We start from the raw sequence: 25,532 nt of genomic DNA on the forward strand, positions 1-25,532 counted from the left end.
TAACCCCCTCTTCCCATGGTATTGTTAATTCGACATCATATACCAGCTTTGATGTTGGAGACCACAGGACCATGTCTGGCCAGTGTTATAGCCACTATTTCTGGGGGAAACACAAGCTTCTTATCAAGGTACACTTCCAATTTCCAATCCCGCGCTGATTGCAGGAAGCTTGCATCTTTAGGTGTTATAAGATGCTCTGGATGTTGGCCAGCTGGTACAAAATTCGTGAAGTTGCCAATGTTTGTGGGAGGTTGTTTGTGGTGGTTCATTTCTGTTCTAGTATTGATGCCAGCTCTCTAAGTACTTGGTTATGTCGCCAAGTATAGCGCCCTTGGGTGAGACTTGTAGTGCAGCCTGATAGACTGAGCCTTAGGGATGCAGGTACTTGACACAGGGAACAGGCGGGATCTTCTCCATACCACTGTTTCAGATTTGAGGGGATGGTAGCAGGTCGTATGTGGCTCTGATGATTAAAACTCAGCCGTGCTCCATCCATTTGCCAGATTTCACGCCAACTGAGCTTTTTCTTCTCCAGGCCCTCCCAGTTGGTCTATTTCTCCTGCTTGGCCATTGAGACAGCTTTGGCCTGTCGCTCACCCTCCCCCTGTCTCCTAACTTCTTCTACCACTAGCTGTCTCTTCTGCACTGATGTTGCTTTGTGCCACAGAGGAGTTTTTGGGATGAGTCCGAACCCTGCCCTCCCATGCTGTACTTGTCCAACCACATCTCTGAAGTGAAGCGCAGACTTTGCACTCTGAACAGCTTCTGATGGAGTCCACTTCCTTCCTGCTACCACCCGGGGGGGCTGCTGTTCGAATGACTGCATCCTCGGTTTCAATCAGGGTCATGACAAGCCTTGCCTTGGTGCATTTGAACTCTTTAACGATCCCTGTCATTGGTAATTCCAGCTTGCCATGTCCATAAAGTCCGACGGAACTTAAACAACGTGGAATTCCCACCACTGCTTCAGCTGTGTGCTTATCACCCGTTCCAACTTTTCAACTTTGGTGATGGGGATCTCATACACAGTTAACGGCCACAAGAGTCTTGGGAGTATGCCAAACTGAAAGCACCACACCTAAAGTTTTCCTGGTAACAATTTCTTGTTAATACGCTCCATATACATGTTGATATAATTTTTTAGATGTCCAAACTGCTCAGTGCTCATCCCTTTGAGAAGTATTAAATATTAAAATAAGCTATTAATTTACCATTTAATGCAAGACACAAGCAAAAGCATTGTTTTTTTCATTCACTGGTCAATTTCGAGATGTGTTTGGGTTTTCAGATGTTATTTTAGACTACAATCAAAATATACATTTTTGGATGAAATCGTCCAAAGTATACATTTAAGAGTTTTTTTAATCGCATTTTCTCTATTTGTGTCTGTAGATTTTAATTACGATACACATATTTATTTATATATAAACACTGAAATGTCAACGAAATGGCATGAATTTTGAACCTGGCTTTATCCAGTGTTCAGATTTATGTTGTTGTTGTTCTTCAGCAAACTAATGCATATTTAATTAGACAATACCTAATTTACACATTTTTTGCAATTTTTATTATCATCAATCAGCTAGGGAAGTATGGTGATATCTATTAGTCATCATTACTTTTCAGATAAATTCCTCAAACATGAACTTATAAAATTCGAGATGTAGTGCATTAGTTGAAACACATCGGAACTGGACATTGCCCAGTGTATTTGAATATGGACACATAATAGATGATATTGATATTTGACTATGGCAGTACAGTAGGCCCTACATTTATGCAAACATTGGATGGAAACATGCGATGGTAGTCAGGAAGTAGTAAATTTTTTTCTCAATTCAAAACTGCAGATTTGAATTTATCGGTTTATGGAAGAAGCATAAAGCAATGTCTGCACTGCTCAGCTTCATGAAGTATATGCGTAAATATGCACAGATGACCGTCAAGCATTTATTTACACAAACTGTTACACAGACCACCTGTATAACTTTTACTTCTCAAAGTATTTGTTCTAAGAATATAATATACACAGACATTATAATAATATACAGAGATATTAAGACAGTTATTACACACCACAAATGACTTTTTTAAACTACCACTTCTGATCAATTTCATTTGAATTGGATCTTATGAACAATAATGCCATTTTATTGCATAAAAGACAATTTGGCTCAGTTTTGGTTAGGTTGTATTTTTACTGTATAAATATTACTGTTATGATCTGGATAAAACTCCTAAGCTGAATGAACACCTAAATGAAGTTACTGATTAACTTATGGTACCCAGAATCAATTTGCCTGTCAGCACCTGACATCTATAGAATTACATATAAAAGTCTTCAGTTTCTTCCAGCACATTAACCTTCTCACCAGGTAAGAATGAAGTAACTTTGCTATCTCTGATTTAATTACACGCTTTTTTTTTTCATATCTAGCTGAGAAAATCAGTGAGGAAATAGTGTTTTGTGAATAGAATTTCATGATTGTCTGTGATGTCTTTTGATCCCATTCTGAACAACAATCATTAATTATTATAATTTTGTGTTCCTGTTGCTCAATTGGTAGAGCATTGCACTATCAAGCGCAAGGTTGGGGGTTAGATTCCCTGGGAACACATGACAGGTAAAAATTGATAGCCTGAATGCACTGTCGCTTTGGATAAAAGCGTCTGCTAAATGCATAAATTTAATTTAATTTTAAATAAAGATTTGAAGCTGTACTGTTTGAATAGCTCATGTTAACAGTTTCAGTACACCACGCATAGATCTACAACATTTTATAATAATAATAATAAAAAATATATATATATGCCAAATTTAAAAGGGATTCTTTAGTGGGAGAGTTTGAGTTAACATTACAAATAAAGCTGTTTTGTTTTGTTTGCGATTTACTACACACATTTTCGTCATGCATGTCATCAGAAGTGTCATAGGTAAAATATTTCATTATCAGTCAGTAATATTTCTATAGTGTAGGTATTATGCAATTTTATATTTAGTATAGGCCTATATATCATACACAGAACCTTAGCCAACATGCATATACAGTACTTGTCTAAAACTGTGAAATGTTGCATTCAGAACAAATCTTTGATTTTTTAAATCATACATTACCTCAATGCAACTTTAATATAGTATTGATTAAAGAACATCACGGTGCTCATTCTGCATGAATTTAAAATGATCAATTGATAAAAGTGATAAAAATATGACAGGAAAACTCAGACAACTTGAACCCATTGACAGACTAACTCAAAAAGGCTTACACATCAGGTGTAGACATTAGATTCTCAGATATACAAGAGTTCAATAAATATGAAAACACACTCTGCAATTTATATCAAAGAGAAATGGATGACAGAAGTGAAATAATCTTTACTGGTGAAGAGTGGTCAACTGTACGGACTTTTCAACAGAAATTGACTACTTCAATAAATTGGAAGAAATACTGTTGGAAAACCATTATTAGATATTTTATAACACCAATACAAACATGTACATACTGTAGTAATAACACTCCAAAATATTGGTAAAAGTGTTTTACATTTAAAACACATTAATTGTTCTTGTCTTTATATTGTAAAGGCACTTTATGATTGGACTGAGCACTATACTGTAAGTAAACTGATTTCCATTTAGTGTATTTTATGTTATGTGATCTGTTTTTCTGTGGTTTATTGGAAAGCAACAGATTCTGTGATTAACAGCAGAGACTGGTTTAAACACACTGAGCATCACTATGACCTCGCTGCTTGTGCTGCTGCTCCTCTGGGGTGAGTATTTAACTTTGTTGTCCTCATGAGACGCAAATGGATTTGTAATTTAATTTGATTACTTACTATTAAAATGGCACATATGTTTTCCAGCATGATTTCCATTAGATGGTATGGTGCTAAAAACTGAATATTTCTCCTCAGCTTTTCCTCTTTCAAATGCTAAAGGCCGACTAAGAGAATTCCAACTAATAAATGAAAGCGTCTCCAGAGATGCTGCAGTGAAAGCATGCAGAACATACTACACTGACCTCGCCACAGTTTATGACCAACAAGACAATATAGAATTAACACTGCTCATTAATATTACTGATGGATCCAACCCTAGTCGATGGATCGGTGCAGAGATGGGAAATAGCAGTAAGAAATGGTCAAATGGTGATGAGGTTACATATACAGAATTAAACACGACATGTGGGGGAATATGCTGCACTGCTATGAAATTTGATAGCCAGTGGGATTTTCTACAGTGCACTGAGAGAAAATACTTCATGTGTTATGAACAAGGTATTAAAATATTATCTTATAACTACTTATTTTAACTATGAATTAAACCAAAACCTACTTACATTTCTACAGATGTTGGGCGAGCATCATACATGTTAATACGTGAAACTAAAACCTGGTTTGAGGCTCAGCTGTACTGCAGAGAGAATCACACTGATTTAGTCAGCATCAGTAATGAAGAGGAAAATAAACAGGTGCGGAATGAAGGAAACAATAGTACTGATCCTTTCTGGATCGGCCTGCTGGAGGACAGTGTGGAATGGTCTGATGGAGGACAATCTGCCTACAGAAACTTTGTAGAAACACAGAGCGGAAAATATGTATTTCTGAATCAAGATGGGAATTGGAGTAAAAGTGAAGGCAACAATGATCGATATTCCTTATGCTACAGTAAGACAAGACTTTTATTGAAATAGAAATAGAATTCTTATTAAGCAAAACATGCCGATTTGATTAAATGTATTTCACAAGGTATATATTATAAATGTTTTTTTTTTGTTGTTTTTTTTTTAGGGGGGGGGGGGGCGGAATTCGACATTTCAAGGCCTTCTGTATGTTTCAAGAAATCAATGCATCTAACTAATATTTTTTTTCCTTCTCTTCAGAAAGTTTCATTCATGTCAGTTCTTATAAAATGTCCTGGGAGGAAGCTCTGGATTACTGCAACAGTAACTTTTCTGGACTACTGCGCATTGAGTCAGAGGATGATCAGATAGAAACAGAGAGAGAAATAAAAAGAAAAAAGGTTTTAGGGCCAGTGTGGGTGGGGCTTAGACAGAGCCGACTTTTCGGATTCTGGATCTGGTACAATGGGCTCAGTGTGGGGAACTGGACCAACTGGAAAGAAGGAAGTCCACCAGAACATCAAGTGTCCCAACACTGTGGTGCCTTAGAGAAGGTGAAAGGTCAATATAAATGGTGTGATAAAGACTGCAGATCTGAATTTAGAGTTTTATGTGAGGAGAAATAATATACCATATTATCATATAATATATATCATACAAGCCATATTACTTTTCTACAAGTTCTACTTGTTTTTTGTTTTGTTTTTTTGTGTGTGTGTGAATAATTTCATTAAGTTGTGCTATAAACATTTCTGTTGGTTTAAATAATTCAATAAACACTGTTTTCCAATCGGTTTATTATACAGTCTTATGTCCTTAATGCAGGAACACTGCATTATATGACAGAAACACAAATACAAAATCATACACAAAAAATGAAGTTTAGCACAAATAAATGTGAACTCAAGGACAGAATAGTGCAGAAAACTTGTATGCACTTGATCAGATATCATTCCCTTTCAAAGCATCAAGTAGAGATTATATGATAGATAGAAAAATATCTGTTTGTGAAAGTCTAGTTTGCTTGCTGCTGATTCCTCAAACAGAACGCTGCAATAACTTAATTTGAATACAAATGCTACTATTGCAGAGCAAGGAGCAGCTAGTCAAGCTGGACTGTGTTTGTTGGTCAATAAGTAGGTTTTTACTCTGAAACACTGTCTACTGTCTCACAAGGGGTTTTATTTTGAACACAAATCACTGACGGTAAAATCACGGCACACCATTTTCTTGCAAAACACCAAGAGAAAGGTTCTCATTATGTTTCGAATAAGTGCAATTCCAGCCCACAATGCTATTTTTTTCTTCGACATAATTGCTAATTTCACAAAAGCTGCACGAGTAATGACATTTCAGACAAGTCTCAGGAGAGAAGGATGGAGGAAGATTGTCCCGGTCGCAGTCACGGTTGGAGCTGACATTCCTCAGGGTCCTTGTCCACACTCAGTGGATGACCTTTCTGACCCTCGGGTAACACTGAATATCAGCAGAACTAGTGTGCACTTCATTATCAGCCTGTTAGGAGATCTGCTACCTTACCAACCTCTGGGTGACCGTCACCAGCGCGGACCCTTGTTGAACTTACTCCGTGTGTGGCATTAATTAGAGACATCGTGCATGAACGCAGTTCCCTCCACATTAATGCATTTGCCACATGCTTCAGGAGAATTACGCCATGTTTCACACTGCTACATTTCTCAGGCACGGAGGAGGTCACATGGTGCATTTTATTTACAATGATCAGAAATGATAAAACACCTTTACAGCTTCCCTGTCAGCCGTGAGTGTCTCATGGAAAAAATACAAAAATAAATAAGATTCTGTTTCGCTCACCAAGGTTGTATTTATTGAATTTCTTTCTTTTGTGGAAAAACAAAAGTGAATTTTTTTTTTTTTATAAATGATGAATGTTTATGCTGCTCTTTTCTATACAATATATAGAGCATATGACTGCATAGTGACACAAACACAGACAAAAACTACTATAAAAAAAGGACTATAAAAGTGTCATTTATGGGATATACGAGCATCTAATTTTAGTAGACAAAAAAAATTGGTTGACAAGAAAATGGTTAATTAAAGCAAATATTAAATATAACGATAAAATTATTTTTGATGTTACTACTTCTAAGACATTGCTTGTGAATTGTTCATTTATTATTTTAGCTAACTGCCAAGGCAACATTTCAAATTTAGTTAAACAGATGTAAAAATGACTAGCTAAATTGGTAAAATAACTAAAACTATATACTAATGTACTAAAATAACAAACAAAATGATTAAAACCTAAAAAACAAAACTAATAAAAAACTAATTATAATTTTCATTTAAACAATGACAAAAACACACCAAAATTGCTTTCTGCATTCTTTTTAGCCATTTCTCCATTAAAAACAATATTTTTGCATTGTTAATTTGGCGTTATATTCTTTGCATAATTTTTCATCAACAGCCCATTTCCATTTTTGATGATGGAAAACGACTTCCATCACTGTTTTTCTTTGCTCCAACATACAAATGCAAAATATGCACAATATTTCTAGTCATACTGGTGATATCTAATGTAAACTGACCATTTTTAATGCTAAGATTTCTTGAAAATCATAAGTAGTTTCTGCAGTGCTGCAAAAATTGAAGACCATTTGACAGAAGCTGACAGGATGCACGCACTTTAGAATGAGTCGTACATCAGTGACATGTTTCCCCCTTCACGGCTGGTTACTGTAGAGTACATTTAGTTCCTCTCCCAGTCTTATGGTTTATGAATGTGCTGTGAACATCTACCCACTCGACCCTGATGGCTCCGACCAGATCTGCCCTTGTTACCGAGCAATGTCATCCACATCTCGTTTTTCAATCATCCCCACCTTTCTCTATCTCTCAACCCCGAGATGAATGAAATATTGCACAATGGATCACGGTGAAACGGGTCGAACCGTTCAGCTCAAAGATACCCATTTGGCAGGATCATCAATACACAGTCCAGGAACACGGTCTCTAACAGCCCCGTGGACTCGGAGACCAAAAGCGGCACCTTCATTAAAACTTCACCAAAGAGCGTGACTGACGACATGCCCTCCGTGTTCAAAACACTCAGCCCATGAGTCAGGGCTCGCAGTGAAAAGGCTCTCGGCGCTTTGTAAATGGAGCCAAACCGCATTGCTGTCCCTCGCGTCTGCCATTAGAGGAGAAATCCCGTTAGGCCTGAAAAGTTTTGTGTGTGGAAAATTGCCGTGGGTACTTTGAGGATCACATTTGACCAGGTCTGGAGTCATTACGATAACAGACCACTGCTTTTAAAGCAAAACTACAGTAGCTTTTAAAGAGATGAAAGTAGCTGATAATCCTGAAAAAGACTGGAGGTTTGAACAAGCCTGATGCACTCAGACCTTCAGAGAAGTATTTATTTATTTGTTTTTAAATCAGTTATTTAAATATCATTTGATATTTCATATTATGACGGTTTTTATTATTATTATAGATTCTTTTCATTTGTATATTTTCCAGTTCCATTTCAATTTTAGTTAATACTTTTGTAATTTTTTCTTTTTTTTCTTTTTTTTTTTATTTAAATTTAAAATGTAATTCTAGTTTTAATATCCCTTATGAAACAAAACATATATTGCAGTATATTGGAAAATATCATGTAATATATTAGGCATATATTCTTATATATATTTATTTTTTCCAATATATTGCAATATATTGAAAGCGGCAATCATTTGTACATTTTGCAATATATTGTATAATAGCTATATGTATCATCAATATATTATTAAATGTATTCAAATATATAAAATATTAGAAAATAAAAGGGGAAAATAATATATTAAAATATATCACAATATATTTTAAGAAATATATTGGTAAATATATATTTCCTTTCATAAGGGATATTAGTATAGCTACATAGTTTTTGTTTTAGGTTATTAATTAATTTTATTTCAGTTTTAAGGTTTAGTTACTTTAGTACATAATTACAGTTTTAGTTATTTTAGTAATTTTGTTCTGTGTTTTGTCATTTGTATAATTTTTTTTATTTTATTTTTATCAAATTTCTATTAAATTTTATTGCATCAGTACATATATTTATTTATTTCAGTGATTTTGTTGTGTGATTTGGCCATTTTTACAGGTTTTTTTGTTGTTTGTTTTTTATTTTAGTAGCTTATATTTTACATGCCAAAATAAATATTCCCCAATCATAATTGACCGCAGAGCCTTTTAACAAACAGTCTTGTGTTGCAAAGCATGGTTTTTTATTGCATTTTCAGGGAAGTGTGTTGATGTCCACTTTTCCAAATGACCAGCAGGGAATTTAAAGAGAGGCTTTCTGCTGAGATGCTTCTGCATATTTTGGTGTGCAGCTTGAAAGTGTCACAGTCCAAAGCACTGGACTTAAATCAATAACCCTGAATATCGCCTGAAGGTCAGAAAATATGGAGGAGAGCAGAATTCATCAAGCAACCGGAGATGAAACCGAAGGGATTTTCATAAATTTTGCACATTTTATGGTAAAAGGTCAACGACTCCTCAAGAACAAAAGGTGTTTTTTCTTTATAATTTACTTCCTCCTCAAGGACCTTCAGAATCTTAGTTCTTGGACACCCTCACTAAATCCATATAAACAAATGCCTTAAACTATTTTCAGACCATTAAACAAACAGTTCACCCCAAAAAATCGGAATTTGCTGAACATTTACTTACCCCCAGGCCATCCGAGTTTGTCTCTTCATCAGAACACATTTGGAGAATTTTTTCTTTATATCATTTGCTCTCCATTTTATCCTTTGTAGTGAATGGGTGCCATCAGAATGAGAGTCCAAACAGCTGATAAAAACATCCCAATAATCCACAAGTAATCCAGTCCATCAGTTAATGTATTGTGAAGCAAAAAGAAGAAACAAACTCATCTACATCTTGGATGGCCTGAGGGTGAACACTGGTCTCAGTTCTCATAACTGTAATGCAAATTCATTTAAAAATTAATAAATAGAGTATGAAATATACATTTTTTTAATAATTTAAAAGGTATTTGTTGCACTGTCTTTAAATATAATGTTTTATTTTGTATATGTGTTTTAATTAATTAAAATGTTTATTACACGCACATTGTTGTATAAAATAATTAATGTAAGTGTTTTAACAAGAATAGGATTTTTTTAAATAATAAATTTAATAAAAATAAGTTCAACTAAATTTCTGCATATGCACCTCATAGAAACGTTTCAATATCTCCTTGATATTTCTAAGCTCATAAATCAGAGGCTCTCTATAAAAATGTTCCCATATTTGCAGAAAAAAAAAAACCTCAACCCTAGCCCTTCACATTCTTCACAGTTTCTCTTGCATGGATGGAACCCGACTGCAGCCGAGCATGACAAACCAGAGCTTCACGAGCACAGTTCACTGCCAGCTTTGGGATTTTTGTAGCGTGCGGCCATTTCTCACTGATGCTGTCAAGATGATAAAGATTCTGTGAGCTGATCCTGTGCCTGCAAGCCCACATACAGCGTGCCTGTGGCTGCCGTGGTGTACTGCTGCAAGAACAGTTTGAGAAGACATGACGAGGGGTTTATGCTGATGCTTTAAGAGCATGACTGACAAGTCTGTCATGTAAAATTTAATGTAAAAGACTATGCAACTTGAAAACTCAAATTTCCCTTGATATTTTGGGATCAAATAACCAAATGCACTATGCAACTGGATTGTCCACAGCACAAAAAGACCATCTACTGAAGAAGAAAAAAAAAAAGACTTATTCTCAAAACATCAACATATGACCACCCATGTTTACTGAATATTGCCTGAAGGACAGAAAATCCATGAGGAGGCAGAATATATCAAGCAACAGGAAACAAAACTGACAGGATTTATCATTTCACCACTAAGAGATTTGTTTCTTTAAGAGACTTTCATTCTTTCTTTCTTGTAAACAGTGCTTGATCTGTACATATTTCTCTCAAAAAAAAAAAAAAAAAACATTTTCACTGGAGAAAGCAATATGTTGGATTTTAGACTCATATTTTAGCAGGAAGCAAAGGTTTGACGTTAAAACCACTTTTAATGATGGATTTGTTTCTTACAAACATCTAACTTTTCACTTCACAATACTTGCTTGTGGATTATTGTGATATTTTTATCACCTTTTTGGACTCATTCTGACGGCACCCATTCACTGCAGAGGATCACTTGGTGAGCAAGTGATGCAATGCTAAATTTCTTCAATGGAAACATTTTAATCAAACTTATCTTTATGTTTTGGGATAAAATGGTGACATGTACTATGAAAATATTCTGTAACCTATATCCATGGCATCAATTGAAAGTAAGTAGCAAAAAAACAACTTATTTTCAAAACATTAAACAGCGTAATTTTCACATCAACCCTTGGTGTTTTTTTTTTTTGTTTTTTTTACTCACATGGGGTAAGGAGAAAGGATACTGTGAAGTATAGATACTGTGAAGAACTAACCATCAGAGTAAAAATGTTTGCCAAACCTTATACTGCTCTTGATGGTATGGAAACATCACTGCAGATCTTTATATGTCCGCCATGTAAGAAATGAAGATGAGATGGTGCAAACTTTACTGAATCCAAACAGCCTTGTAATCAGCAGCCCCTGTGAAAGCAGACCAAAGCACAGAAGCTCACATGCAAAGTCTTAAAGGGACAGCGACGTAAAAATAACCTGTTTACTCCTAAACGTTCAAAGACATGGTGAAAACTTATCATGCAGAGTAAGTTATTTTAGGAAACAAGCATTTATATTTATTATAATAAAAGTTACTGATGGTTTTCAGTGGTACGGTTCTGTATCATATGCCATGTGTGTGTTCATATGCCGTTAAATCCCAAGCGCTCCGATCGTAATTAACCAGATGAAGCACCAGTAACAGTTTCAATCTCGACGCTGTTCAGGGAGACAAAATGATTGACAGCTATGACATTTCTGACAAGCTCGCTCATCCCAAGTGTGGTGTTTTTCTAAACACATTGGAGCCACTCATATGTTCACTGTCTTGTGCCGATGCTGAGGGAGAGAAATCACAAAGCTGTGAAAAAAAAAAAAAAAACAACAGAACAATGAGACGCAGCATTACTGGATTGACATTTTGAAAAAGAAGGCCACAAAACTGAAATGTTTTAGGGAAGTTTAAGGTTTCGCGAAATTAGGGAAGACTCTGTAAATTGTAAAAGAAAATTATCTGCACGTGAGAATAAACACATAATATTACATTCTATGCAGTATAAATGCTGCTCTAGATGGTTATATAAATGCAAGCAAAAAAGACCAATTACAAATGAGCATGTAAATAAATTTAAAAAAGTTAACCAATCAGAATTCACTATGCAAATAGTTAAAATTTAAATGTAAATTTTTTAATCCATAAAAAAAATTAAGATAACATACATACCTAATTAATTCTTGAATATTTCTGAGAAGCAAAAGACAGTAAACGCAGTGTTCTGCATTAGATTTTGGAGCTTGTCTCACTCAAGTGTCTCTTTCATGCAGGTTCCCCAGAGAGATTACGTCTCATAAAACAACTGACAAAATCTATTTCTACATTCATATTCGGGTGCAATTGTGTTTCTGTCTGGCAGCTGGAAGTCTAGAGATTAAACTTATTTCCCACCTCATCCTCCTTTGGGGACGGCCATTCTGGGCCCTGAAAAAACAATAAATTGGCGCTTCTACTCACAATTATTCTGTTTTCACTGCTGCTAAATCTTATTAGGCAAAACCAACACACACAAAAATAGCTTTCCACGGGTCGGGCGAGACGCAAAGTTGAGGATGAAAAACACAGAGGCACAGATATACTCATCTGAATTCACAGTTCTCTCCTCGGGAAAACATTTTGACGGGAACTGTTTTGAATTATGGATGTATTTAGAGTATCATAATGGTCTGGTTTTAGTGCACGGTTTGGGATTAAAAAGCATGATGCTCATTAGTGCGAAATGCAAACACGTAAATCGAATTTTATTTTTAAAAGTTTTTTAATTATAGGTTTGGTTCACCGTGATAATCTTTGAATCAGTTCTTCCTTTACAAAAAATATGAGTTATTTTAGATGAAAAATAGACACACTTCCAATGTTATTCAGTTTAGGGGGTAATTTTCAGTTTTAAATGAATGTTTTTGTTTTATGCAAAAGTTACCGCTTTATGAACTTTACATGAGATGAGTTTGAGGGTATATAATGTCACACAAATAAGATTATCTTGTAAAGCGGTATATATTTATATTTTTGTGGTATATCTTCACTGTTTTTTATAAAATCAATGTGAGAATAACTTTTATATTGTTAGTAATATTTCAAGCTGAACACTTACTAGACTGTAGAAGCGTACGTTTACTTGAATATCTATGCATACTTTTTAGAGATGATATTTTCATGCTTAGTTTGATGATAATTTAGCTTTTAGGAACATCTCTCAATCATCGTCGTTGTATTGCATTGCATTATTTATTGAAATACAGAGCTATGATCATAAAACAAAGCATGAAAAATAATTTTACTAAGAAATTTTTGGGATATATAGAGTGAAAACTGTTATTTACGGTATATGCATTTTAGGCAAGTAGTCTTTCTGTTGTTATAAAAATCGAACTTATTTACATTACAAGATTTTTTGGCAATATAAATATAAGCAACTGCAATACATTGTATAACATGTGTCAGGCTGTACAGGGTTAACAGCATAGCCAAATGATTTTATCACACTAGTCTTTTATTTACATGTATAATGTTTAAGTCTTAAGGCTATACTTTTAAACAAGTGCAGTGATTGAATGTTTATCGTTATGAGGGATCATGCATCTTTTAGTAAATCTGTCTTTTCTAGCTGTACATGATCACTTGATGAGAAATCAATTTTACAGGAATTGCACAAGGAAACTATTTCTGGCAGATGAAATAATTTGTAACAGAACCCACTGTGAACCTTAAAAACTGTCAAATTAACTGGGTTTATATGGATTACAAAGCTTCAAAATAGAGTTTGCATCTTGGCCTCTGGTGGTGACTGATTATGAATGAGAGCGATGATAAACTAAATTATCACTGTCAAATACACATCTAACAATGCTACACATTTGCAAAACATTCCTTTATTATAAATAAATCTTCTTTTTTTTGGTATAAAAACTAGCATGCTTCAACCATGGTATTTTACAGCTTCACAACCTCACGGTTACAATTCAGTCAGCCAATACAAGACACGTCATCTCAGAATGCAGGTTTCTGACAAAGTGGGACAAGAATGAAAAAATCTGCACGACCACAAAAATACAATAACAACAAACATTTGACTCTGGTAGTTTTCATATATTTTCTCTTTTTTTACATCCACATTTCCAAAGCTTACCTTGAACGTCTCCACCTGCAGAATGTTTACACAATTATTTGTGGAAAGTTATTTTTTTTTCTGTATGAATGCAAGCCTGCACCTTCAGTTTTGTGAGTGTGTGTGTGTGTTCATGGCAGGATCGGTAGCTCTTGAACGCAGGATAGCAGTCTCACTGGAAGGTCCCATAAGCCCGTTCATGTTTCAGGATGCTGCAGGTTTTAGACTGATGCAGAACGATATAAAAATCTCATGCTCAGATGCCCATTCCAGGTCCATCTGCCTGTCAGCGCATGTCACATGACAGACACCCTGCTTCAGACAGGGCCCCGCCCTCGGCTCCGCCCACAGAGAGTGTTTCTCTTCAGATGGCATGATTGCTGTAGCTGACGTATGTCGTCTTGGTAGAAGATGCTGCTGGAGAGAAAAATACAAAAGAGAATCACAATCACTCGACTGTATATGCAATACCTCCATAACATAAAAATCTTCCAAAAAGTTTTTTTTTTTTTTTTTTTTTCAGAGATTCTATAGAAGTTGGTCTCAAAACGACCCTTCCATGGAAAAAAAAAAAAAAAAAAAAATAAAACAAATAAATTATATATATATATATATATATATATATATATATATATATATATATTTTTTTTTTTTATGAATTTTTTTTTTAATGAATTTTTTTAAATGAATTGTGGATGTTAAAAGTTCTTCATGGAACATAAATGCTAATAAAGAATCCGATTGATCAGAAGCAACTTTGAAAGTGTGTTTTGAGCTGAACATTAACTTTCATGTGATGCCACCAGTGTGAAAGCACAACGGGCTCGTGCTGCTTCAGCTCTGCTTGAGCATCCAGTGTGAAAGAACACGTAGTGAATCATTTTCTCGTCTTTTTCCTGCCAGTTATAAGCAGAAAACAGAAGGTAGGCTACTACATTTGTAAATATAAATCCATCTGTGCACTTGTGATCGTAAGAACGACCCACAATATGCGTTACTCTTAACTTCACCAAATTCTACATGTGAACAGTCAATAGCAAATAATATTCTCACAGGCTCCGATTCAGAAGCAGCACCTGATTGTTCTAGTATTTTCCATTTTTTAGAAACAGCCTTTGTGCAAAGCTGGCCTTCTACTCTCTGAGGTTCAAGAAACTGTCCTCCGTGAAATGTACTGCAAACACTCGAACGTTTGTGTCTACTGTTCTGGAACAGTGTTGTAGATAAATCTTAACCACTGATTCCTAATTGCATCCACTTTCAGAAGGCCAGATTAAGTGCTTTTGCTTTCATGTAGAAACACACAGCCTCTCCACAAAATAGCAGCAGCAACACCTGAAAGCATGCCTTCTTGCTTCGCCTATATATTTGGGCGGCATTATGCAAATATTCCAACATGACATAGATATATGAGTAACATTTGATCGGGGCATATATATATTTTTTATTTTTATTTTTATTTTTATGGGTGACTATGAGCCTTCGAAGATCTTCTACATGCACAAACAGCTACTGTACATGCTGTAACACACACTAAAGAAAAAGGAAAATATGGAAATGCATCATATGACCCTTTTAAAACTAATCGAGTTGGTGCATCTTTTAGCATTTAAACATATTGTTATACAAAGTTTAAACTTGGCTGGTAAACAAATCTTCACTGTAGTCGCTCTCTTTTTAATAAAAAGTCTCAGATTTTTTTGAGCAAATAATTCAATAATTTATTCATAACACTCAACCCAGCTAACAACAGGGAACATTCTCAGAACTTTGAACGAACATTCTCTCAAAGTTATGAACAAACATCTTCCCAAACATTAGTAGAACATTGGTTCAAAGTTATTTGGAATTTGAGAGTTTTTTAAAAGTGTGATCACAAATATTAATATTTGTAATGTTTTCAAAAATATATTTTTCAGAAATATTTAAGTCGGATGTTTGTTAAACGTTTTTAAATGTTTTAAATTAATTTTTTAAACTTTTCAGAATGTTCAGAAAAAAATTCAAAAGAGAAGTTCCCATAATGTTTGCAAAATGATCAAATGGAATGTGTCCTTAACGTCTGCATAACCAAGAGAGGAATTCCTTAATAATGTTTTGATACTTTAACAGGAAAGTTAGCGAGAAAACTGTTTAAAGGGTTACAGAACAAATCTTTCTGGTGAGCAGATTCATAAGTGTCACTAAAATGAATTTAAAAACTCCACTACTGACTGCCTTCATTTCTGTTCCCTCCTCCAAATCCTTTCTAAATAAAATTACCACAAAGGCCAAGGATAAAAAAAAAAAAAAAAAAAACTTGTCTAATTTAGTCTGAAAAAGTTTTGTGTGGTCTTCATACAGATGAGTTTCGCTTTAATGTTTCATAAGGCAAAGCATCCCCCGCAGCACAGAACAAAGTAATTGGCTTGATGGCTTAAAATGGGCTTATTTCCCCTCAAAGCCTTGGATCACTTCTGAGTGATTACATTTTCAACACTGCATAATCCTGCATTTTGGAGAACAAAATAATGTAAAAAAAAAAAAAAAAAAATCAAAAAGAGCCGGAAATTGATCAAGCTGGCAAATAACGCAGCTAGTTGGATATGCTAATCAAACCGTTAACAATGATGTAACACTCTACCTTCAGCAAACATCTCAGCCATAAACTTTTGTTTACAATACCAAACAATACTTGTGAAACTTTACAATACTAAACAGCTGTTCTACATTGAACATAAGGAGGAAAAAATGAGATGCTAACAGTGACCACAGCAGCACTGGATTTTCAAAGCAAATTTCCTATTAATTTTTCACATTAATAAAAAAAACGTTAAGCCTTACACCAAAGCAGCTGGCTCTGAGAGGAATCATAACATTCGATTTAAAGCTGCAGTAGGTAATTTTTGTAAAGATATATTTTTTACATATTTATTAAACCTGTCATTATGTCCTGACAGTAGAATATGAGACAGATAATCTTTGAAAAAATCAAGCTCCTCTGGCTCCTCCCAGTGGTCCTATTGCCATTTGCAGAAAGTAATCCGCTCCCGGTAAGAAACAACCAATCAGAGCTGCGGTCCGTAACTTTGTTTGTGTTCAAAATGTAGAAAAATGTCTATAATAAGCGAGTACACCATGAATCGATTTTCCAAACCGTGTTTTTAGCTTGTCCTGAATCACTAGGTTGCATCTATAATAAGTGTTTATATTCGGACTATTTTAGATTGCTTCGGGGATACCGCGGCGGAGTAACCCAGTACCTTTGTGATTCTTCATAGACATAAACAGAGAGAAGTAGTTCTGGCTACGATGTTCTTCCGCAAGACGCAAGCAGTTCTGTTTATTAACCGCTAGAGCGTCAAAAGTTACCTACCGCAGCTTTAAGGCGAAACATTATTTTAAAAATTAGAAAAAAAAGACAAATTAACATCTTTTCTGAGTGAGCGATTTCATAAAGCAATTGGACTGAATAAAGCAGTCTGTTTTATGTGTCTTTCCATTACAGCTTCTTATTAACATTGCGACCAAGTGCTCAAGGTTAAGTGTGTCTTGAAAGTTTTCTGTATGAAAATTGCTAAATTCGGTCTACATGGGTGAAATACTCACTGTTGGTCTCCATGCTCTCACAAAGCTCGGTCTTCACTTCCCCGTTGGGCCGGTCGCTTCCCTTCTGTACCAGTTTCCCTGACATGGTGGCGGCAGTGACGATGGCTTTGAAGCTGCGCTTGCGTTTGGGCACGTTCTGCTCCGGGTGGAAGATGATGATGTAGACTTTGGGCATGTACAGCATCCCCAGAGACACAGACGCGCTGAGGCTGAGAGAGATGGTGAGGGTGGTGGTCTGGATGTACATCTGGAAACAACACACATCAGATGGGAACAGAGAGAGAGAGAGAGAGAGAGAGAGAGAAAGGTAAGTCAGAGATGAACCAGGTCTGTAGTTTGAAGTCTCTCTAGTTAGAACAATCAACTGTTTTAAACCAATTTTTGGTCTTTTTACACAATTTAAAACCTTCAGAACTGTAACAGCATCTGCTGTGAGGCCTAGTTTGTACAATAAAGTCATCCAAAAAAAATAAATAATAATAATGTTTTATACATATTTATTAGTAATGGAATAATGTAATAACAACAATAACACAATGACATAAAAAAATAATACAAATAAATAAATTGATAAATCATGCCAGTAACATTTTTCACATGACAATTAAATTACAAAAAATAAAAATTATAAAATGAATATATATTGCTATATTTAATAATAAAAAATCTAATAATAATTTAATATTAAAATAAATTTAAATAATTACTGCAATGTGAAGTGTATTTAAATGGTTGAAGCATTTGTATTATTTGTTATACTGCCTTTAATTGTAATTTAAATGTGAAAATAACAATAAAATAAATAATAATAATAAAATAATAATAAAAAAGGTATTTATTTTTTACAATACATTAAATCCATCAATAAAAGTGTCAGAAAATAGGAGCTAAATATTTTCGACCCTAGGACATTTTTTTGATGCTCAAATCAAAGAAAAGAAATGTTATGTAGGAACAATTTTGCTGACAAATTTCACAAGTAATTACAAAGAAATTGCAAGTAACATTTAAGGATGACATTTTGAAATAGAAACACCGAAACAGTATTTCTTTATAAAATGAACAATAATAATCTGTATTATTTATTTAACTTTAAAAAATCATTATTACAGGACACGTGTATTTGCTGTTCACCATGCAGGCATCTTGAATTTGACAAGGTATCACAGAAACTCTGAGACCTCCACACACACACACACACACACACACACACACCAAGAGCTCTCAGATGCTGGAAGCATAATTAGCAGCTGATAAGGACACATGCTCACACTCAGAGACAGATTTACAACTTTACTTAATTAGAATTTAAAAATGAAAGCTCTTACTCAATTAACAGACGCAAGCACACACAACACGCTCAGTCCTTTGAACACACACACACACACACACAGGCGAACAGAAGAAGAATCCTCAAAGGCTGAGCACTCATGTGTATCTTTGTCTCCAGCAGGGGGTAAAAATCACAGAGAACAACTGATAGCAGATGGCGAGACATGCTTCATGCCAAATGCACAGTCAAAAACAGACACAGATAATAGTAAGTGTGCTAATGCAAACGCGTGATGAAAAGCATCGGTATAATGATCCGTAACGGGACTGGACCTGATGGCATTGGCGGGTGTGCTAACGTGTTCAGAGTGGACATCAGAGACATAAACATAAACTGGAGGAGCGAGATCTTAAAATATGAGCTGCCAAACGGGATGGAGACATGTTATGTTCAGTGTTCAGTCAACACTAGATAAGGCCTAATACAGAAGGCAAACCTACCTGAACTACTAACTAGAGTGCATAGAGTGCTGCCTTCTTAAGAGGAATCAAATCAAAATATGAAATAACCTTGTGAATAAACAAAAAAACAACAATAAGTCATAAATAGAGCAAATTATATTTGGAACTCTGGATCACAAAACCAGTCATTAGGGGACATTTTTTGAAAATGAGAATGAATAAATAAGATTTCCATTGATGTATGGTTTATTAGGATCGGACAATATTTGGCCGAGATACGACTATTTGAAAATCTGCAATCTGAGGGAGCAAAAATATCTAAATATTGAGAAAAATCGCCTTTAATGTTGTCCGAATGAATTCTTAGCTATGCATATTACTCATCAAAAATTTAGTTTTAATACATTTATAGTAGGAAATTTACAAAATATTTTCATGGAACATGATCATTACTTAATATCCTAAGAATTTATGGCATAAAAGAAAAATAATTTTAATTTCAATAATTTTTACACATACTATTTATTTTTTATTATTGCCACAAATATACCCCAGCGATTTAAGACTGCTTCTGTGCTCCAGAGTCACATTTGTTTTTATTTGTATTGTATTTATTTATTTTTTTAGTTTATATTTGTTTTAATGCTAAAAGATTTATTTTAGGGTATGGTCTAGAGTTTTTACTTTCATACAAAATAAATACTCTTATTTATCAAGGATGCATTAAACTGATTAAAAGTGACAGTAAAAACATTTATAATATTACGAAAGCTTTCTATTTCAAATAAACGCTGTTATTTTGAACTTTTACTTTTTTTCAATATTGATAAGAAGAAACGCTTCGTGCGAAAAAAAAAAAAAAACAATAAATTGCATTTAACAATAAATTCATTCATTCGTTATTAAATTTTTTTTATTGTAATACTAGCTTTTTTTTACTTTTTTAACAATTACAAAATATATATATTTACTTTCTAATTTGTGCTAGAGTAAATGTTTATATAATATATTTACACACACACACAGAGCAGGTAAGTTCAGGATTTGCAGGTAATCACCTGAGACCAGCTCCGCACATATCGATCCAAAGCAGTCTGACACACATTGGAGATTTTCTACTAAAAGCTACATACAACTCAGCACTAATTTGCTTCTAGATCAAAGAAATCCCATCAGACTAACAACCTTCCCGTTGATACCCGTCAGAGGAAACACTGCTCATTAAATATAATCACCAAACTCCTGAGTTCTCACTAACTTCAGCTTTAAACGGATGCTTTTCTGGCAACAGCTATAAGATGCATGACAACTCTGGTTTTATTTGCCATCATCGTCCACTCCGCAGGGATATAATGTATCGATCTGTGCGACTGTGCTGTATTATGACCAGCGGCTCTGGCAGAAATGCCATATCAGTGTTAATACTCCCTCAAACCCTCAGGATCTAGACAGAGCTATAAGAGTCACTCATCCAGAGAGTCTTCACAACTCAATGGAAGCTTTATTTTTTATTTTTTACAATCTTTTTTCACTTTAATTTTAGTTCATGTTTTAGAAAAAAAATTGTGTTATTGTCTGTATATTTTTAATCATTTTCAATTTTGTTTTTTATTTTATTTTAGCGCAACAAAACAAGCTGAATGAAAATTTTTAATTCTGCCTTTTAGATATATATTTTTAGTACAGTCATTTCATTTCAAGTAACAATTTTTTTTTATGTTATATGTAGTTTTATTTGACTATAATAACTCCAATTTCTTCTTAATTTTTTGTTTTAAATAAAAACAACAGATATAGTGTTTAAAATGAACTTTTTAAAATAGTTTACTGAAGTTTTAAGATCTGTGCTGTCACAATAGATAATGTCTTCAAAATTATTTTATATCATACAGTGTTTGAATACATTTTACTGATCGATTTAATTTTATTCATTATAATAAATATATTACTTTTATTTTATTACCAAAGGTCATTTTATACAGTTTTCTTTCTTTGTGCCAGAATCAGTCAGATGTGTTAACAGCAAAAGTCGATTTGTTTGAAGATCAGTCATTTTGGTTCTTGGCACGACATTTAAAGGACTACAATTTACAGTAAAATACATCATACTCTTTCAATCAATGTTAATTTGATTCCTCTATACTGTATATGACCCCCTAAGGTCTTTAAAGTCAGAATAATAATTGAAATTGAATTGTTTAAATCTAATCTCAAAGGGTTTTTAAAACATTTTCCAGCGGTTTAATAGAATCAGCCCTATAAGCCATAGCCAGAGTTATAATTAAAACAAAAATCACACCAGGACCAAGTGAATTCCTGAAGCAACATAAAGAGGCTGAGAGCATGACTGAATGAATGAACGCCTTCACACTGAGCACTTCATCACATCGATTACACACAGTAGATCCTCAGGAACTCTTGAGGTCTGAAGTAAAACAGAAGATCGTAGCATACAGAGCTGTATTTAGAGTCTAAATTACACTTCTCCTTAATGCATTTCAGAACAAGAGCCAAATAAAATGGTGTAACTGCTGTGTATTCAATTCACAGTATATATTCGGTTGAATACACATTATCCCACATGATCAGACATGTGAAGTCTGGAAGAGAACTGTAGTGTACACTAGATCATAGATGCACTGCTGTCTATATAAGTGATTGATTTGGAACACAGAGTTTGCCACTGTGTATTCATTTTTCTTAAAAATGCCATCTAGATTGGCATCTCTCTAGCTTTTGGATCAGAGTTTGTGCAACATGGTTATTGGCGAGGAGGTCTTGTTGCCTTATTGCTGATCTATTTCCTTTCCGCCCACACAAATAGAACAGCGGATCGCAATAAAATCAGAATTACTGTTGCTGCATGATCTGATAGTGACGCGCACACACACACACACACACACACACACACACACACACACACACAGAGCTCATGTTATACGCTCTTGTCTCCAGAAGCGACCTGCGTGGTGTCTGTCATTCCTCTGTCTGCCAATTCCCCTGGTGTTTCATGAAGCCTCTCGATGCCACCGTGTCACTCTTAATTAGTTTTGAAGGATCCTCAGCCAGCAGACTCTCGGCCTGGACTTCTAATAGTTCTCCGTTTCCAAAGCCTGCGGCTCACAGAACTCATTTCAACAGGTTTGTAAAGGCTTTTTCTCATGTGATTGCACATGTTATTTTCTGGGGCAGTGCGCACAACCCCACGTGTGCGTGTTTGAGGGTGGGCAGACGGGGAATTTGGGAGAATAAATGTAAAATTAATTCAAAAACAGATCATATAACTACTGTATTAATAAAATGCCAAACTGATAAAAGCCCTAGTGCATAAAATCTGCATAACTGATGAACTCATGTATCTCAAAACAGCAGAACCTTTATTTTAACTGCACTTGGCATATACAGTATGCACATGTGTAATACATTCATGCTTTTCATCTAAGACAAAAACATTGTGTGACACACCTGTCGAGAGAAACCAAGCTAACTTTGTGTGAGCCACTCATGTCATGCAAAGGTACTATTTTATATATATATATATAATACATTTCCAGCTGAATTGTCAATGTTTTCTCAGCAGCTGTAGTGGATTCATACTTTAATACTAGCTTGTAAAAACCCACCGGCACATTGACAACATCTGGTCACCATAAACAGGTGCGTGAGATTTCCTGCAGTCATTCATTTGAATAAGTGAAAAAATCCTCTTGCTCATTTATGTCACTAAAGTCCAACTGGAGGCCAACTATGAAAAACGCAGCACTCAATTAAATACAATTTCAGAGGAAAAGTCTGACATGAAGTGGAATTAATGTTCATAACAGATTTGCATCGGAGCGGAAAAGCTTTCTAAACTGTTTGTGAATCTTTGTCAGAGGAAATTAACTTCACAGAAAAAAGTTTAAAAACCATTTAAAACATTTAAATCATCATGAAATTGTGTTCACGACCCATTTAACTTCTGTAATACTTGTTTTAATGGAAGAAAATATTATGCATATTTATAAAATCTACTAATAAGCTATATACTTAGACTATTATGTGATTTTTAATTGATGGACTGGATTGGTGCGGATTAATTATGGATTATTGCAATGTTTTTATCAGCTGTTTAGACTCTCAGTCTGACGGCACCCATTCACTGCAAGGAATCCATTTCTGAGCAATTGATTTAATGCTATATTTCTCCAAATCTGCTCCAATGAAGAAGTCATCTTCATCGTGTATGGCCTGAGGGTGAGTAAATGTTCAGCAAATTGTCATTTGAACTATTCCTTTAACTGCGACCTGCTAGTCGAGTAACCAGACATTACAGTGACTTGTTAACCTCCAGTGATTTCACCTCATTGAGCATCAATGCATCTTCAGAAGTTAGTTTCAGCAGGGTTATTCACAGCAGTGATTAGTAGCAGATACACCTGTTCAGGTGTGTTATCAGAGTGATAGAAATGAGGCTGACATCCATCTGTTCACCCAATCACACAGCATGAAGTTAAGTGACAATTAATCAACCAGGATTGGCAACACATATGCCAGCACACTACATACCGACTGCAGCACACCCAACACTAAACGTTGACCACCCACATGTAAAGCCCAAATGTTTTTATGTTATATTTAATCACGCAATACAATATCAACACCTGCTCAAAAATGTGAGAGGGCATGTTAATGACTCTTCTGAGTGACACGATATCCAAACTTCTTTAACACTGACAGTGCTGTTATAGAGCTGAGATCCTGCCATGATCAGCAACATTGCACCAGTGGCTCAATGGCTTAGTGTCATGTTTCCTGATCACTAAACATTTATTTGTCTAACTGACCACAAGCAAAAAAAAAAATCAATGTGTTTTAATGTGTGATGTGCAAACTGTGCATGAGTGTGAATGAGAGAGTTAAATGGAAACATCACTTTAGCAAAGATTTCCTGTGCGCCGCCAAAACATTTCAGTGGCTGTTTTTAATGTTGCTTATTAAAGCTCTAGTTATTTCCGGATGCCTTTGACAGCTTTTCATGTGATTCGTTTGCATTTTAATGAGAAAACTAGGGAAACCTTCAAAAGCATTACTTGTTTTACTGTGAACCGTTCATAGATGCACATTATTTCAAACACAAGATGTAATTGTTTATAATCATTCATAAAAATCGAATAACTTGCTATGCTTTCAGCCGACAACAACATTGATCTAATTTGCATGATCTAATAAATTAAAGCTACATTTTGGTCTTGTGGAACACATATAATAATAATAAATGCATGCACATAATAAATAATAATACACTTACATGAACAAACAGTGAACGACTGCATTAATTTATAATAATTAGAGACCTTCTTGTAAAGTGTTACCAAATTATATAATTTATATACATTATATAAAAAATATGTACATTGTATGTATACCTTCTTCCATATACAGTAGAACATCACAAAAAGGGCCACTGAGACTCATTTTAGTGGTGCACAGGAGAACATTTCTAGTGACTTGATTCTCAGTGTGACTGCTGTGAAAGAAAAAGCAAGTGAATGCATTAAAGAAAGCATTCATACAAGCAGAGCCAATATCTTTTCAAACTAATGTGTGACCTCATCCTCAGCTTATTGTTTGCTGTTGTGACTCTACCTTGAGCTAAGCTTCTATTCCTCTTCTGTATGACATCTTCTGTCTGCTGCATTAGTTTTAGCACGTTAAGTCATGGCTGCAGAAGTGATTTTCCCTTGCACACAGATTTCCCATGATTAAGAGCACAACGTGTGGCACACTAAGGACCTGGGCGGTCACTCTCTCTCGAACGGCAGGAATATCATCTAATGAGAAGCTGCTGGGGAGGATGAATTAGGACCAGTGTCTTTTGTGGCTGGTTTGCCTTCATGTATGATGATATTACCAGGGCAAATGTAACTGAAGCTTATCTAATCTGAGGTAATATGACTTCCACTCTGAACAGCATGATCCTACACAGCAGGAGAAACCGCGTGATTGAGGTCTGTGTGTGTGTCCCGAACAGATAGGATATATTACAAATAAGAAGCAAAAGCCTTAAAGGTTTAAATAAGGTGGAATTTCTTTTTACAAGATCTGAAGAGCAGAATATTATGTCGTAGGTGAACGAAATGACAAATATGGTGTTAAATATGGACCATAGATTGTAAATGAAATCGTTTTATGGAGAACACACCACCAAACACTTAGTCTTTGATTCACAAGAGCTTGAAGAACAA

At 34.9% G+C, this 25,532-nt stretch overlaps 1 protein-coding gene across 2 annotated transcripts in view; it reads right to left on the reverse strand.

The window, feature by feature from the left end:
- Positions 1-13,769: 13,769 nt before the first annotated feature.
- The window catches only part of LOC113047874 (metabotropic glutamate receptor 8-like), an 88,213-nt gene continuing 76,450 nt past the window's right edge, over positions 13,770-25,532 (reverse strand). The window contains exons 8-9 of one of the 2 annotated variants that reach the window (XM_026209220.1): positions 17,572-17,818; positions 13,770-14,397 (exon numbers count right to left, since the gene is read on the reverse strand). In XM_026209220.1, coding sequence (XP_026065005.1) covers positions 14,348-14,397; positions 17,572-17,818 — 297 coding nt within the window. In that variant the 3' untranslated portion in view covers positions 13,770-14,347. Of the gene's footprint in view, positions 14,401-17,571; positions 17,819-25,532 lie in introns of both variants that reach the window. The other variant, XM_026209219.1, reaches the window with a different exon arrangement.

Source organism: Carassius auratus, chromosome 29 (assembly GCF_003368295.1).
Source record: "Carassius auratus strain Wakin chromosome 29, ASM336829v1, whole genome shotgun sequence".
NCBI lineage: Eukaryota > Metazoa > Chordata > Actinopteri > Cypriniformes > Cyprinidae > Carassius > Carassius auratus.